The sequence below is a fragment of the Malaclemys terrapin genome, chromosome 5 (genome assembly GCF_027887155.1).
Source record: "Malaclemys terrapin pileata isolate rMalTer1 chromosome 5, rMalTer1.hap1, whole genome shotgun sequence".
NCBI classification, from domain to species: Eukaryota; Metazoa; Chordata; order Testudines; family Emydidae; genus Malaclemys; species Malaclemys terrapin.
This window is the reverse complement of record NC_071509.1, coordinates 88930046-88946213: the sequence shown is the minus strand read 5'-3', so window position 1 is coordinate 88946213 and position 16168 is coordinate 88930046. Positions and strand designations below refer to the sequence as shown.

The window sequence follows — 16168 nt, the reverse complement described above, 5'->3', positions numbered from 1 at the left end:
CAATGCTATTCCAGTATATGCAAGGAGGCAAGTTCCTAACAAATTCAGTCATTTTGTTTTGAAACCAAACGAAATACAGAAGTGATCATTAATCTTTGTACAATGGTGTCAGGATATCCTGGAAAGTAAGAATCTTGTCAGATTCACTCATCCAGCATCTGAATCAAGATGATACTCAAACTAGAAGTAGGTGTTAATCTGTAACAGCCAATCTGCGCTCACGCTCATTATAGGACACTTTGGGACAAACATATGTGGCCTCCTGCCAACCACCCATAGCTGTCAGCCTCCTATACCTACATTTTAGGACCCAGACCTGCTTCCATTGAAATTAGGTGCACACAGATTAATCCAAAGACCTTCCACTCAACCAGTGGAGATTCTCCAGATTTACAATGGTGTAACAGAGAGCAGAATCTGGCCGATTGGCACTTCTGCTATTTTATCAGGATCTGGCCCTTACTTACAGGTGATCAGCAAAATGAAATCAAGAATTACAATTTACAGATTAGCCCTTGGTACACCTATAAACAGAAGAATATATTTAAGCACATTTTAATACTAATTTACAGGATTTTTTCCTGATTTCTTAGGTTTTAGCAGAGCTTCCAATTGCCAGCTCCCACTATGGTCATCATGCCAGGATGCAAAATCTCATTGGGACTTATTTGTTTGATGTTTGTACAGCACCTAGCACAATAAGGTCCCTCCCCATCTTGACACTGCTAGGTGTTATTGTAAAACAACAAACAATAGTAATGCATTCTCTTTGGTGGCATATCATCTATAATGAAAAACAGCATTCACACTGTCTATAGGGTTAAAAAAAAAATAAAAAAAAAAAAATAATGGAGATATCCCATCTCCTAGAACTGGAAGGGACCTTGAAAGGTCATCAAGTCCAGCCCCCTGCCTTCACTAGCAGGACCAAGTACTGATTTTGCCCCAGATTCCCAAGTGGCCCCCTCAAGGATTGAACTCACAACCCTGGGTTTAGCAGGCCAATGCTCAAACCACTGAGCTATCCCTCCCCCCCCCCAAGGTAAGTGACTGTTCCCTTCCCAGTATTCCATAGATGTCTTAAATCTTCTTTTCAAATAAAGGACATGTAGTAAGAACACTGTGATAAGTCCTGCATTCCTAACCTTGACAAAACTCTCATTAAAGTGAGTGATAGAGAGTTATTAAAACTAAGGACTAAAACCAAGATTAAAAAAAAAAAAAAAAAATCAGTGCCTAAAGACAGGTCCCTGCATAAGTGGCCTGATTTTCAAAAGTGCTGACACCTAACAATTCCCACTGAAGTGCTCAGCTCTTTTGAAAATCAGGCTGATTATTAAGCTGCTATGTGAGGATTTTGGAGCCTAACTTTAGGCACAGGATTTTGTAAAGCTTGGCTTTTAGATTATGGCCAGCTGACAATTTTACAAAGCAGTGAAATATCACAGGAACTTGGGGAGGAGGGCAGGAATTAAGCTAAATTGCTATCAGTCTGCATACTCCAGTGCTGTTCGATGGTGAGTTTGCAAAGTGCACGATGGGACATCACACTATGACGGAGTCTAGAATTGGGAAAGAACAACAACACTTCACAGGCATATCAAAGGAGGAAAGCAGCAAAAGTTTACAAGTGTGCTGAAATGCCCCTAGCCTGCTTACGTGGGGCACGGAGTGCTCAGTCCCAAAGCTGTCGTTTTTCATTTTTAAAACACTCCTGGGTAAAGAATCTGCACACAAACCTGTTCACTTAACTACAACAGGACACCTTTGCTTTCCTTCTTGCAGTTTTGCTTTCAGTCAAAAGTGACTGTAAAATAACTGAGAACAGAACAAGTATCCTGTGGGAAAACTTGTGGAAATGATCCTAGGAAAAAGCTCTTGTAGAGTTTCTTCCAAATTCTCTCATTGGAGCTGCAGATGGGATTTGCTCCCCTGCAAAAGTAGTATTGAGTTTGGCTTCCAAACCCCAGTGTCTCTACATTTGCTCTAGGGCAGTGATACTCAGACTGAGGCTCGTGAGCCATCAGTGGCTCTTTAATATGTCTCCTGCAACTCTTTGCAGCACATGGTATTAAACACTGATTTAATTATTAATCAAAGTTATTAACCACTCAGGACACTTTTACTGTGTAATTAACCAATTAAGTTATCAACTTGCACTAAGTTAACTTATTTGCTGGGAGACTATTAGAGAGAGCGAGAGCACGCACTATAGTAAATGAAACAAAGAATTCACAGTACTGTGGCTCTTCTGCGTAATGTCGATTGCTAATTTGGCTCCTGAACTACTGAGGTCTGAGTATCACTGCTCTAGGGCTTTCTGGCCTATGGCCTTAACTGTTTAAGCAAAATCATCCAATAAAATAGCTCTCTATAGGATTCCAGAAATGCCAGTATTTATTCAGTTGGGTAAGAAAAAACAGACATTGTTGAGCAGGAGTCCTGCACGGAGAAGGCAGAATCCCTGAATTTGGCCCATCCTGAACAACATACTAGGTATCGCTAGAGAACAGGGTGAAAGAATATATCCTCCCCACTCAGGCTATGGAGCTATTCTGCGGAGGCTACAATAGCCTAATAGCTTATCCTTCCCCAATCTGAAAGTGCTTTCAATCTTGTTGCTTACACACATTACCCCACCCACTCCCACCCATGCTGTGCATGCGGCAGGCAAGGAATCCCTGCAGAGCTGGGCTCTGTTATAAAATGAGGTGCATATCTACAACCTAGCCTTCTTTCTGCCCAAAGTCCATCTCTCTCCTGTATGTAGAATAGCCACACCATTTCCAAAGCCAGAGGGTGCTCTGCAGCAGCAGAGGGGTGGACTGCATTTGCCCTGGCTTCATACGCTGCCTTTATTTTAGAAAATTGTTTTCAGCAAATGGAATGTAGCCCACCTTTTCAAAACACCACAGCATCACATTAAATTTCTCTAGCTCTCCACTAAGTAATTGGTCAATATTAAAATCTAACTAGACACTTTTATAGCCACTAGCTTTTCATTACTTGCATTTGTTTTATCTTCTGACATTCTAAAAATCCTTTGCCTTTCACACCCATCTTTTGGCTCATGACACCATTTTGTTAAGCATCTTTTGATATCTTAAACACAGAGCAATCCTGAAAGCCATTAAGAATGGAACTCTTTTAGCACGTTCATTGTAAGTACAGAAACCTTTATAAAAGCAGCTCCTTTACAAGCTTTGGATGCCAGATCTACCCAATAGGTTGTAATTCCTTCCTGCACTTTGTTAGATGTCATCCATCTGCTAAGTCATATAAACATATACCACCAACATACATGGCTCACATTCCCATAAGTCTCCTGGAGTAACTGTCTGGGAAACGGATTTGTTTTATTGTGATCAGCTTTCTTTTTTCCAAACACGTGACCTTGTAAGGGTCTGTGTAATAAACTGTTGTGGGTAGAACACTGACATTTATGTCAGATTTCTGTTCTCTCATTTTCACAGTGTGTCTTAATGAACTTTAAAGTGATACCAAAAAAATCAGAGTGATTTGGAATCACATAACATTAAAGTTGGATCTTCAGCAGAAACAAGGATTACCACAAATGAGGTAAATTCACACGGTTTTATGCAACAATTTAGCCGTATACGTACAAGCGTTCAAGCTACGGCTGCTGAAAGAGGAATAACTTAGAGCTATAGGGCGGGTCTACACTGGGGGGGAGGGGTCAATGTAAGATACGCAACTTCAGCTACGGGAATACCTTAGCTGAAGTCGACATATCTCCCGTCCTCTCAACGCAGGATTGACAGCCGCGGCTCCCCCATCGACTCCACTACCGCCGCTTGCCCTGGTGGAGTTCTGGAGTCGACGGGAGCGCGTTCGGGGATCAATATATCGCGTCTAGATGAGACGCGATATATTGATCCCTGATGGATCGATCGCTACCCGCCGATCCGGCGGGTAGTCTGGAGGTACCCTTAGTGTGGTTGATTTTTCATCCATAATGTTGTTTTAATACATTTTGATTTTAATAATATGAAGTACTTTTGAGTACTCTGAGGAGAAAGTACAAACTCTGCTCATGACCATTTGCCTTGGCTTTTTTGCTGTAAGTTAGGTCTTTTTCCCAAGCTCATTTATTTTATTTATTTATTTTTACATTTCCTACATTTTAAACTCTGTAAATTCCAGGCACAAGCTAAACACCAATTTTTATTGGAAGTCGCTAGTGAATATGTGAGCTGTCTCCATGCAACAATGTACAGTTCAACTATTTTTGTATTAACACAACTGCACATTATGACATTTGTCCTATTTGTAAATAACATGTTATTTCCATCTGATATGATACAATAAATATGCAAAGTCATTCTTGTGACTATTTCCTTGTAATTATAAGCCCAGGGACCTGATCTTGAAACCCTTACATAGGGCTAGATTGTGGATGGGTGTGACATGCAGTAACGCTTCCCCGCTGCTAAGCAGCTGCCTGAAGCCCAGTCAACAAACTCAGCTTTCCAATAATAAAGGTATGGCTAACTAGAGAGGGAAGGAGTGGGGAAAGAGGCACTCTGCAGGGTACAATCCCCTTTCAAAGGGTCACAATTTACAATGCTACTTGCATAGTGAACTACCACTGTAGGAAGCAACAGCAACTCCTCCTCTCTGGCTTTGACACACCAGAGGAGAGTCTGAACTAATGGCAGGTGGTAAAGGAGGTCAATGACAAAAGAAAATGTTCCAGCCATCGCTGCCTGTGCTGATGGGAAGGGTGGATATCAGGATACCTTTCAACTGCTAGCTGTGCAGCAGGTCAGTCTCTGCATGATCTGCAGCCCAAACCCCCAGCTGCTCACTGACTCACAGAGGCAGCCCATTTTTTCTTCTATTCCTTTTTGCCTCTGGAAAGGAAGATATGCGTCTAAGAATAAACGTGATCATTGGTCCAGAATCTAATTTTGAACCAGTTTTAAATTGGTATCTCTCTATTAAATACAATGAAGTACACTGGCACAAAGTGAGAACAGAATCAGTTCTATTTTTCAATAGAATACAGCGGTCATCATTCAAAAAGAGCACCATTTACTGGGCCATTTCCCTTGTTTCCTATAATTAGAACAGAAGATAATACACTGAATTCAGACAATGTGGGCCAGTCATTGTACCAGCACCTAGATTTGATTTTGGGTCAACCATTTTGGAGAAAGTATTTTAATGCTGTTACAGCCTTTGTTCAAGGACTGATAGCGAACACTCAAAAGGGGTGCATTTTTAAAAAAAATGCAATTTTTATGGAATGTTTCATTTAGGGCCTGATCCTGCAAGCCCTCCACACACAGAACCTCCATTAGCCTCATTACATTGAATCAGTTAGGAAGTTTGCAACATATGTTAATCAATCAGTCTGCAAAATTCAATATCAAATATCACAGAATGAATCTTCCTGTCTTCCCTCAGCTAGGACCCATATGCAGAACTTCTGTTAACTTCGATAAGAATTCAGAATGCAAAACACTTGCAGGATTGAGCCCTTGTTAAAACAAACAAGCAAAATACACCAACTATTTCATTCAGATAAATCGTTACTGAAAAGGGGAAAAAACTGCATGCATTACCAGTGTTCATAAGGTGAATAATGCCAAACTGACATCACTGAAAACTGAAGTACACAAAACAGATACTTGGACAGCAGATCCTTGGCTGGTGTGGATTGTCATAACTTCATTTAAGTCCATAGAGCTATGACAATTCACATCATGTAAAGATGGCCCCAGCATAGGCGACAGCAGTACAAATTTAACCAGGCATACCAGTATCTCAATCTTGATCTAGAAGGACCAACTCCTGGGGTGTGCAGGCAATGTAGTGTTTAGCCTCCATGCTGATTCTGTTCTTGGTCTCTCTGCTTCACTATTAACAAGGGCCACCTATAGTAATACACCTCTACCTCGATATAACACTGTCCTCAGGAGCCAAAAAATCTTACCGTGTTATAGGTGAAACCGCGTTAGATCGAACTTGCTTTGATCCACCAGAGTGCGCAGCCCCGCCCCCTGGAGTGCTGCTTTACCGCGTTATATCCCAATTCATGTTATATCGGGTCGCGTTATACCCAGGGGGCGGTGTCTGGGCCGGCTCCAGGCACCAGCTTCTCAAGCAGGTGCTTGGGGCAGCCGCTCCGGAGAGGGGTGGCACGTCCAGGTATTCAGCGGACGGTCCCTCACTCCACCTGGGAGTGAAGGACCTCCCGCCGAATTGCCGCCGCAGATTGCGATCGCGGCTTTTTTTTTTTTTTTTTTTGGCTGCTTGGGGTGGCCAAAACCCTGGAGCCAGCCCTGGGCGGTGTATTAAGTTTTTGTAATGCGCTTGGCTGAACACTAGGAACTGGACTAGAACCAACAACAGCTTTCCACAGAACAGCAATCATATAGTAACAACTTCTACTTACTACTGAACTGTGGCAAGATTTGAATTAGTAACACCATGGTGAAAGATTTTGTAACCCATTAATAATTTCTTATACCATTTAGTTTGCCTTAGCAATTTACATTAATTTTAACATTATATATTTAATAAGTGATTCATCCATTATCTCAGTATAAAACTGTACATAAAACTCATGAACTTGCAGTAAAATAGAGTGAAGTATTTTATGAATTCCAATATCAATATTATTCTGTTGCTGGATCTCATTTTAAGGTATAGTACATATAAGAAGTATAACCTTACCATTGTCTTCAATGGAGAAGTAGAAGATGTCACTGGTAGAACTATCACCTTCTTTCAAGACATAGCTGATCTTCATTTCATCAATATCAGCTGATAAAAGAAACATGCTAGTGAATCACCAAAGCATTTTACTGCAGAGTATAACACTTACCAATACATTTTGAATGTTAGTATTTTAATTCAATAAACAATATTTGATAGTCATCCCATAAATTACTAATTGTTTTTGAAGAATAATACTTTAACATTGTCTTAGACAAAGAAAAAGCCAGTTTTAGAAGATGTATCACTTTAAATTGTATAAACAAGAACTCAAACTCTATTGAGATAGCATTAGTTCCTACCATAGTCCTTGCTCTGCAATGCAGCAGTAATTAACCTGATTACTAATTTAAAGCTAAAAACTAACTTCTGTTGTGTTTTAATCTGTTCTTTAATATATTATTTAAAAGTTTAAATAAGTTTCTGAAAACTAGATTTGCAATTAATCACCAACATTATAATGAGAATGACCATGCTATGCCTAAATTATATATTGGGGAGTAAAACTTGATCCCCATAGTTTTGTGCTTTAAAAAAAAAAAAAAAACCCTAACACCCAAAACTATTCCAAATGACTGGGTATCAGATGAAATAGTGGGAAGTGTGGGAATTTTAATTAATTTTAGTTGGTACTGTGACTATTTCTGAACTTACTAAAAGTCTGAGTCAAAGCTCACTGACGATCTTTTACTTTTGCTTCTTCACACACAAGAAATAAGTTGACAGCTTCAGTTTTACGTGAACACTCTTTATGCAGCTTAAAATACCTATTTCTTCAGACCCAACTCAGCAATGCAAATGTCCTGGATCTAATACTACCCTGCCATATGTGGGTGTTAACTCCTGTGGACTTCAATGGCAATGGCACCTGCTTGCCTCATGGTTGATTTCAGTACTTTTAGTTAATTGAAATCATAATTCTTTACAGGTGTGGAACATTCCCAGCTGAATTGTAAACAATTTTTACTATATTAGAGCTTGAAAGATTAACCAAAAGACTTAAGTGATAAAGAACTCAAAATCTGAAATCATGCAGATTTGCAACCTAATAGCTTTTTCTTCTTTTTCTAAATCCAGAAACTAAGGTGGCTGCCTTCCCCCTTTTACCTTTGTCCCCATCTTTTGTTCAGGGGTCTACCCATGGGAGGTGGAACGGAGGTCTAGAGTCAAAGCACTTGTGGGGCCAAATTAAGACTTGATTCTCCCCCTGCAAGAGATGAGTAACTCCACATTGCTGTCCATGGAAATGACTTATGTCCTGTGACAGGGTCCCAGATCAGACTTTGACACATCATCAGTAAATCTCCAAACATTTTCAGCCCCATTTTTACAGATGGTGAAACCAAAGCACAGAAACTTGGAATGACTTCTCAGAGATTACACAGCAAGACAGGAATAGAGGCTAAGGCTAAAATTTTCAAAAGTATTTCTGTGATTTAGGCGCCCCTTTCAAGTCTCATTGAAAGTCAATAGGCCATGGGCTCCTAAATCACATAAAGTATGTCTACACAGCCCATGGAAACAAACCAGCAGCAAGCCTCCCAGTCTAGGTCAACAGATTCGATTTTGCGGGGTTCATGCTAGTGCTCTAAAAATAGCTGCATAGACACCACATTGAAGTTAATTATCAGAGGGGTAGCCGTGTTAGTCTGAATCTGTAAAAAGCAACAGAGGGTCCTGTGGCACCTTTGAGACTAACAGAAGTATTGGGAGCATAAGCTTTCGTGGGTAAGAACCTCACTTCTTCAGATGCAAGATGCAGGCTTGCATCTGAAGAAGTGAGGTTCTTACCCACATTGAAGTTGCAGCTCAGGCTCTGAAACCAACCCCCATCTCTAGGCTTTAGAGCTGGAACTCCAGCCCAAGCTGCAACTTCAAAGTGCTGCCTATACAGCTAGTTTTAGAGCGCTAGGGTGAGTCCCACAATCCCAAGCCTGTTATCCGCAGGTGCTTTTGAAAATTTTACCCTATGCCTCCTGATGCATTGTACCAGGACCTAACCACTAGACCACACTTTAGGAATGTTATCAAGTCTTGAGAGAACTTTAGGTTAAGTGTTGGCAGGTAAAACAAGACTTGCAGCTTCCTTTTAAAATGTATTTATTTGTAATTTCAAAGCTACCCATGTACCTTGTAAATGGTTTAAGATCTTTTAAGTTTTTGTCATTATTTTTAAAAGACAATCCAGTTTAATTTTAAAATTACCTCATAAGTGAGCAAGTGAATTGTCTAAGGTATATTCCTGGATCTACAGGCGGTAAATGATTAAATCCATTAGCACCAACCTTGTGTAAATGTGTTAATGCTGTCATTTCCAAGGCCAATATTAATGATGAATCCATGCTCTAGGCCATCTGTGATTTTGTACTTCAGCAGTTTGTGTGGGCTGTCTCGGTCTTCTGCCTTCAGTGACTTGCTGGTGATCAAGAAGCCCAAGTGTCCAGTCGGAAGGTTTCTCAGAGTTGGGGCACCTTTGTTCACCACTAACTGTGGCACCCCATTGTCCAGGGGATTGATCTGGATCTTCAACAGCTGGGGTTGATGAGTCTCCAGGATGGTATTAGGGAAAATGTAAAAGTCTGTGTGGGTCCCATCAGCCACAGTGAACGAGAAGCTATCCTGGCTGGTTTCTGTGCCATCATGTCTATAGCTGATCAGATTCTCATTCAAATCTAGTTTGGTGAAGCTGGTCACAGGATAGCTACTGTTATATAAAATCCGGCCATGGACAGGGACCTGGGTAACTGTGAAACGGAGCAAATGGTCAGGGGTGTCCCGATCTTCTACAGTCAACTCAAAGGGGGTAATCAGTTTGGTCTTCCCTTCCTCAACCACAAGATCATTGATAGTCAGAATTGGCTTTTTATTGTCTACATCCGTAATGGAGACCCTGAAGGTGCGGAAGACCGGATTATAGCCATCTGTCACTTCAAACTCAAAGCTGTCCATCTTCACCTCATCCTCTGCAGTGTGGATGTAGTAAATCTTATTGCCAGCTAGCTGGAGCTGAGAGAAGGAAGCAACAGGCACCCCAGGATTGTCCGAGCTCTCTAAGTGTCCTCGGCTAGGAGCCTGGGTGATGCTGAAGCGCAGGTTCTCATCAGGGCTGTTAATGTCACTAGTGCTGAGCAGATCAGTTGTGAGCGTCACCTTCCCACCCTCTTTCAGAGTTACCCCTTTGTTAATCACCTCAGGGAAGACTATGTCAATGCTGCTGATGGTAATATAAAAATATCTGTCTATCAAGGCGTTAATGCCATCAGTGACATCAAATTTAACCAGGTCACGGACCCCTTGTTGGCCAGTATGAGCATAACGGATAAAACCCTGGTCTATATCATCCTGGGTGAAGTTCATACCCACTGTAATGTTGCCTAACGGCTCCCCATGTTTGCTCACATGCTGCAGAAGACCCTGCCTGGGTGCCAAGCGGATGATGTAGGTGAGATTCCTGTCCTCTGAATCTATGTCTGTGGCTTTAAGGTCTCTGTTAGTGACGACCTTGGACTCACCAATCTCTATCTCCAGCCCATCATTGATAGTCATCCTAGGGGTCTCATCATCCATAAGGATCACCATGATCAACACTTGCTGTTCCACTGTGTGCTGGCCATCACTTAACTGGACTTTGAAGCTGTCCTCTTTAAACTCAGAGTCATCATGCTCATAGACAATGCTGGAGGCTTCCTGGATCTCCTCCAGTGTGAAGTTGTGGATGGGTATGGCGCCAGTTGTCAGCTGCTGAACAATTCGCCCATGCTTGGGGGGAACACTGATGAAGAAGTGCAGGTGGTCTGGGGGAAGATCAGCATCAGCACCATTGAGGATGGGAGTGTCAATAACCAGACTCATCCCCTCCAGCACCACAAACTCACGCACAAACAGCTCAGGCTTTTCATCGTTGGTAGGGATGATGATAATGGGGAAGAAGTGGTGTGGGGAGACATTGACGCCATCAGAGCAGCAGAAAGTGAATCTGTCCTCTAGGGGCTCCACCCCCTTGTGGATGCTCTGAACATAGCTGATATGTCCCAGGCGAACATCTTTTATGGAGAAGATGCTAATGGCAGTGCCAGCCCTAGACTTTTCAGACCCAGGGGCTGGAGAGATGTTCTCCAGGTATCCAGAAGTGGACTGAACAGTGATGGTGCATAAAATATCATCCATGGGAGTATCCACATCCTCTGCATCCAGCTGCTGCTGAGTCAGAGCTTTCTTCCCTCCCTCTGAGGCAATGAACAGCTCGGGCCCCACAATCACTTTAGGTGCAATGCTGTCCACAGGCAGCACTGTCACAGACACACACACCCCTGGCACTGTGCTGCCTCCCACCACCCACTCATGGGAGAGGTCAGAGATGGTCAGATTGAAAGAGTCATACCTCTTCTTCAGACCAATCTCTCCACCAGTGTGAGCATAGACTACTGTCCCACTGGTAAGGTCTTGCTGGGTGAATCTCTCCACAGGTACCTGATTTACCAGAATGTCACCCAGCTTGGGCGGATCCCTCACAAAGAAAGTCAGAGCCAGATCATCAGTATCCTCATCTGTGCCCTGGAGAAGGGAAGTAGTGATCTCAGTGACACCATTTTCTAGCACATCAATAGAGGGTCCCAGCTGCCCATTACCACCAGGTAGAGTGAGACTAGGCCTTTCATCATCCACTGGCTGCACAGTGATCCTAACAGTGATTGGCACATGGTGGATGCCATCACTCACTTCCAGTTGATAGGAGTCATTGGTGGACTCCTCACCACTGTGCTGGTAGGATATACGCCCACTGGCAATATCATCTAGCAGGAAAGATTCTCCCTGGACTATCAGCCCCTCCAGGTAGCGAAGGTGGCCATGCTGGGGTGCCTGGATTAAGATGAATATAATTTGATCTGTGTCCGTGTCCTGGTCAGTGGCATCCAACTGAGTAGTGGTGAGAAGGAAGCTGCTCCCCTCGAGCACAGTGAAGCCCATGTTGGTGATCTGGGGGGGCTGATTGTCCACTGGCTGCAGGAAGAGAGTGAAAGTCCCTGGCACAGAGTTGCTCGCTGAGTCCTCTACACTGTAGTTAAATTGCACCACCCTTGGTGTGATACCCAGCTCCTGGTCTGGAGGCCGGTATGCCACCTTCTGATGGTTCACCTGGGCTTGGGTGAACTGAGTAATGGACACAAGAGGGTTGTCAGCCAGCACGATCTCGCCAGCCAGCACAGGGTGGTTCTCATCTATGTCAGCTGGGGGTGTAAGCAGAGTATATTTCAACTTGCTGTCATCTGTGTCCAGGTCAGTATAGCACAGATAGCGCTTTCTGAAATGGGTCACCTGGTACTCCAAGACGGTCATCTGTAGGCTGGTGCCTGGGTACAGTTCTGGGGGCAAATGGTCTACTGGTTGCACTTGGATGGTGAACACTTGCTCTCCAGACTGGTTAGGGGGCTCATTGTCATCCTGGAGGCAGAACAGAAACTGGTCCATCACAGGACTGGTGCTATGGGGTCCTGTGTGCCTGTAGAACAGCTTTCCATCCAGGATGTCCTGCTGCAGCCATTCGGTCACCACCTTCTCATACACACCCTCACTTTCCACAAAGCGCCAGGAAGATGAAGCATCACCAGCCTCCTCCACGTCCTCTTCGCTCTGAAAGGATGGCGGTGGCTCTGCCTGGCGCAGGAGCAGCTCACCCAGGCGGTGGGAGTGTGAGGCATGGGCAGACTCCTCAGTGTCCTCCTGAAGTATAAAGTGAATAGTTGACTCTTCAGAATCAACGTCAGTGGCACTGAGAATGAAGGGCGAGATCTGGACAGCCTGGCGCTCTCTCAGCACCAGCCCGGTGTTGGCGTTGAGCAGGGGCGGCTGGTCATCAACAGGGGCAATGATGATGGGGAAAAGAAACTCCACCTGGTGCTGACCATCCTCCATGCGGAACACAGTGTTATCACTGTAGCTGTGCTCGCTGCCATCGTGCTGGTAAACTACCTGCCCAGCCTCCAGCTCGGCTGCTGTGAAGTATTTGCGGCTGGGTGGCGCACCCAGTACCCTGAGCTCGCCATGTCGCAAGCCCCGGGTCACCCAGACCTTCACCTCGCTGAGGTTGTTCTCATCGCTTATCTCCAGAGTGTCAGACAGAGGCCTTGACTGGCCCTCGAAGAGCATCAGCTGGGGGCCAGTGGCTTGGCTGAAGGTAGCCACTGGGGCCAGCGTGTTCATGGGCTTCACCACCACCATGAAGGCGAAGGGCTCCGAAGAGGTGCCCTCAGGGTCCAACACTTTCATTTCCAGCTGGAAGATGCGCTCTTGGTCGGAGTCCACCGTGGGCGGCTGGTAGGCGATCTTCAGCTCCCTCAGCTCCCGCTGGGTGAAGGAGGTGAGCGGCTGGCTGGGCTCGTCGGTGCTTAGCAGGTAGCCCCGCAGCCAGAGATCCTCACCTTCCCGCCCGCCGGGGCTGGGCCAGGGCACGGTGAGGCTGAAGAGCAGCAGGTCCGGGGGGCTCTCCAGGTCCTCGGCCGCCAGCATGTCGGGGGTGAGGGCAGTGAGCACGAACTGATCCACCTCAGCCACCAGCAGCGCTGCGAAGCCCAGGGAGGGGGCCGTGTTCTCCGCGCTGCCCGGCAGCCGCACCACTACCTGGAAGTACTCCCGCTCCCCGTCCTCCAGCAGCTCCACCCGCATGGGGATGGAGTCGCGGCTGGACCAGGGCTCAGCCCCCGTGTGCTGGTAGCGGATCCCGGCCCGCAGGAAGCGGCCGCACTCGCTGCTGTAGCCAGGGGGCAGCGGGCGCCCGTGGGACTCTACCAGGCGCCCCTGGGCGGGCAGTAGGGCGCCGCCGTCCGAGGGGGGCAGCACGGTGAGACGGCAGCGGCCCTCGGGGAAGCCCAGCACGTTGGCGTCCAGGGGCGGGCTGAGCCCCAGCCGCGACTCCACCTCCAGCGGCAGGTGGCGGCGGAGCAGGCGCGGCGGCCGGGCCAGCACCTCCACAGGTAGCGCCAGGGGCAGGAGGCGCGGGCGGCGCGGCGAGCCCGAGCGCAGCTGGAGGCGCAGGCGGTAGCGGCCGGGGCTGGGGGCGCCGTAGTGGGTGTAGGTGACCTGGCCGGGGCCGAAGCGGCAGGGGAAGCGCCGGGGGGAGAGGGCGCCGAGGCGGGGCGGGCCCCCCTCCTCGCTCTCCAGCGCCGTCAGCTCGCACTTCTCCCCCGGCGGCACGCGGATCACCAGGTCCCGCGCCGGGTCCAGCGGCACGGAGCGGCCGCAGGGCACCCGCAGCCCCCTGCCGGCCACCCGCAGCTCGGGGGCGCCGCCGCCGCCGAGTCCCGGGGGCAGGAGGAGGGGAAGCGGGTCCGGGTCCTGCTGCGCTTCTCGCCCTGCCGCCAGGCTGCACAGCAACACCCCGGCCAGCAGCACCAGGCAGTGGCGGTGCCGGGGCGAACCACTAGCCATCGCCCCCTGGAAGCCCGGCTGCCGCGGCTCCGCGGCAAGGTGCACTGGCCGCCTCCTCTTCTAACAGCTGGGCGAGCGGTGCGTACTGTTCTGCCCCAGCCGGCTGCAGGTACTAAAGAGAAGAGGTGGAGGAGGGGGTGGCAGCTCCTAGCACCGCCCCGGAGCAGATTGACACAGCCCACGCGGGGACCCACCGTCTGTCCTACAGCCTAGAGGAGAAAGCAGCTCCTAGACAAACTAACCAAGCACCCAGGAGAGGGGGGGACAGGAATCCTCCCCCGGCTCTGATTTTCCACTACAGGGACCCACTCGTCTCTTCTGGGACGGCAGTGACTTCAGCTGACTAGGGCTCTAGTTCCACCGCGAATTGCTCGAGTTTAAGGTGTACCCCACAAGAGCACACAGCTTTGAGTTTGTTCTGACCTATTAATCTCTCACCTCACATAAGATGGTTTGTCAAACACTAGGAACCACAGCTTCCTAGTGCTTCCTTGGATCAGCTTTAAGAGCCAGACTCTGCACTCTCTTTAAACGCAATGTCTCTGCCTTTACACAGGTGTCATTGACAGCAGCATGGGGCTTTTTAGCTCAGCTCCTTCAATCAACTAAGATAGAGAGCTGTACTGTAGTAAGACTCATACTAAGCTCTTACATAATTATTTTCAGTTGTGGCTCTTAAGCTTGTTAAGTGCTGTCCCAGCTGGGGAGAGTGACACTGAACCTGCTTCAAATCCCTTATTACCATAAACATCTTTCTCTAACTCTCCAAAAGGTGTTTAAGGAACAGGAGAGCATTCTGAAACAGTTTTTTTAAAACTCCTGGTACTATCAATGCCCTTCCGTAGAGCATGCTATACATCTGGGAAAAAAAAAAAAAAAAAAAAAAACACACTTGACAGCCAAACTAGGAAAGGAGCAACTTCTACAGGGAGTATATTAAGAAGCCAAGTTTTGAGCCTACTATGGAAAGTTTGTGTTGCCTTTGACTTAGTATCTGGTTCTGCCAAACAAACACTAGCAAATCCACAGGAGACAAGGCTGAGATTTTCGAACTATAGCATTAGGGAGAGAAGAGGAAGGCTTGAGAAACCAATTTACTGAATGGCTACTCTTATAGAGACAAGGAGCTTACCCAAACATATGCATCCATCATGACAAACTGTTGTAATTGCCTTTTCTGTAAATATTGGTACACAAATTAAAGATACAAAACAAATTAAAGACCACCATGAATGTAAACAACAAAAATCAAAAGCAAACATGCATTTAGGGATCATTTACATGATCACAACATTGTGTGCTCAGTTTTGCTTAATTATTTAAATGAAAATAATTGTAAAATCATATTTATTGTTTATGCTTTATTCTATTTTATTGTTTGCAGTTTGGATAGTGAAAATAGCCTGGCCAGTGTTACATTTTCAGCAAGTTTCTTGTTAATTTCACTTTCCCTCTTCATGTACAAGCTCAATACTAGGGTTGCCTAGAGGGAAAAGGAATGTTTGATTTAAATCAATTTCCATTGGAATAAAACAGTCTTTATTTTTTAAAAGCACATTATTAAAAAAAAATTGACTGATTTATCCTAATGCTATTCTGGTATGGGGAGAAGAGTATAAAATACTTTTATCATTACATTTTATTTACTTTTTGTAATATCCTCTTAAGAACTTGAAGAAAAGAAATAGTATTTTTTAAGTAACCCAGTTTTTCTTATATGTTTGCCCTGCTACTGCTTCCATTTAAATTAATTGGTCATTTGCCATTGACTACAATGGGACCAAGATCAGTCCTTGTAAGTCTTTTTGTGTTTTAAAAACATTTTTTGGTTTAATTTGTGGTTTTTACACCAGTAAAGCTTTCAAAAAATTATTTCTAGTTTGTTTCTGTATAAGCAGTAGAGGGCACACTAGGAGACAAGATACTACTTTTATCCAGAGCTTTATACAATTTACTGCTTTTATTAGTTTTTAAATTTGCCAATGGTGATTTAAAGAGT

General features: G+C 45.6%; 1 protein-coding gene across 1 annotated transcript in view; it reads right to left on the bottom strand.

Annotated features, from left to right (window-relative positions):
* FREM3 (FRAS1 related extracellular matrix 3) overlaps positions 1 to 14257 on the bottom strand; it is a 101033-nt gene extending 86776 nt beyond the window's left edge. Inside the window, exons 1-2 of the mRNA XM_054028899.1 lie at positions 9030 to 14257; positions 6703 to 6792 (exon numbers count right to left, since the gene is read on the bottom strand). Of these exons, the coding sequence (XP_053884874.1) occupies positions 6703 to 6792; positions 9030 to 14169 (5230 nt within the window). The 5' untranslated portion in view covers positions 14170 to 14257. The remainder of the gene's footprint in view (positions 1 to 6702; positions 6793 to 9029) is intronic.
* Between the last annotated feature and the right edge of the window lie 1911 nt (positions 14258 to 16168).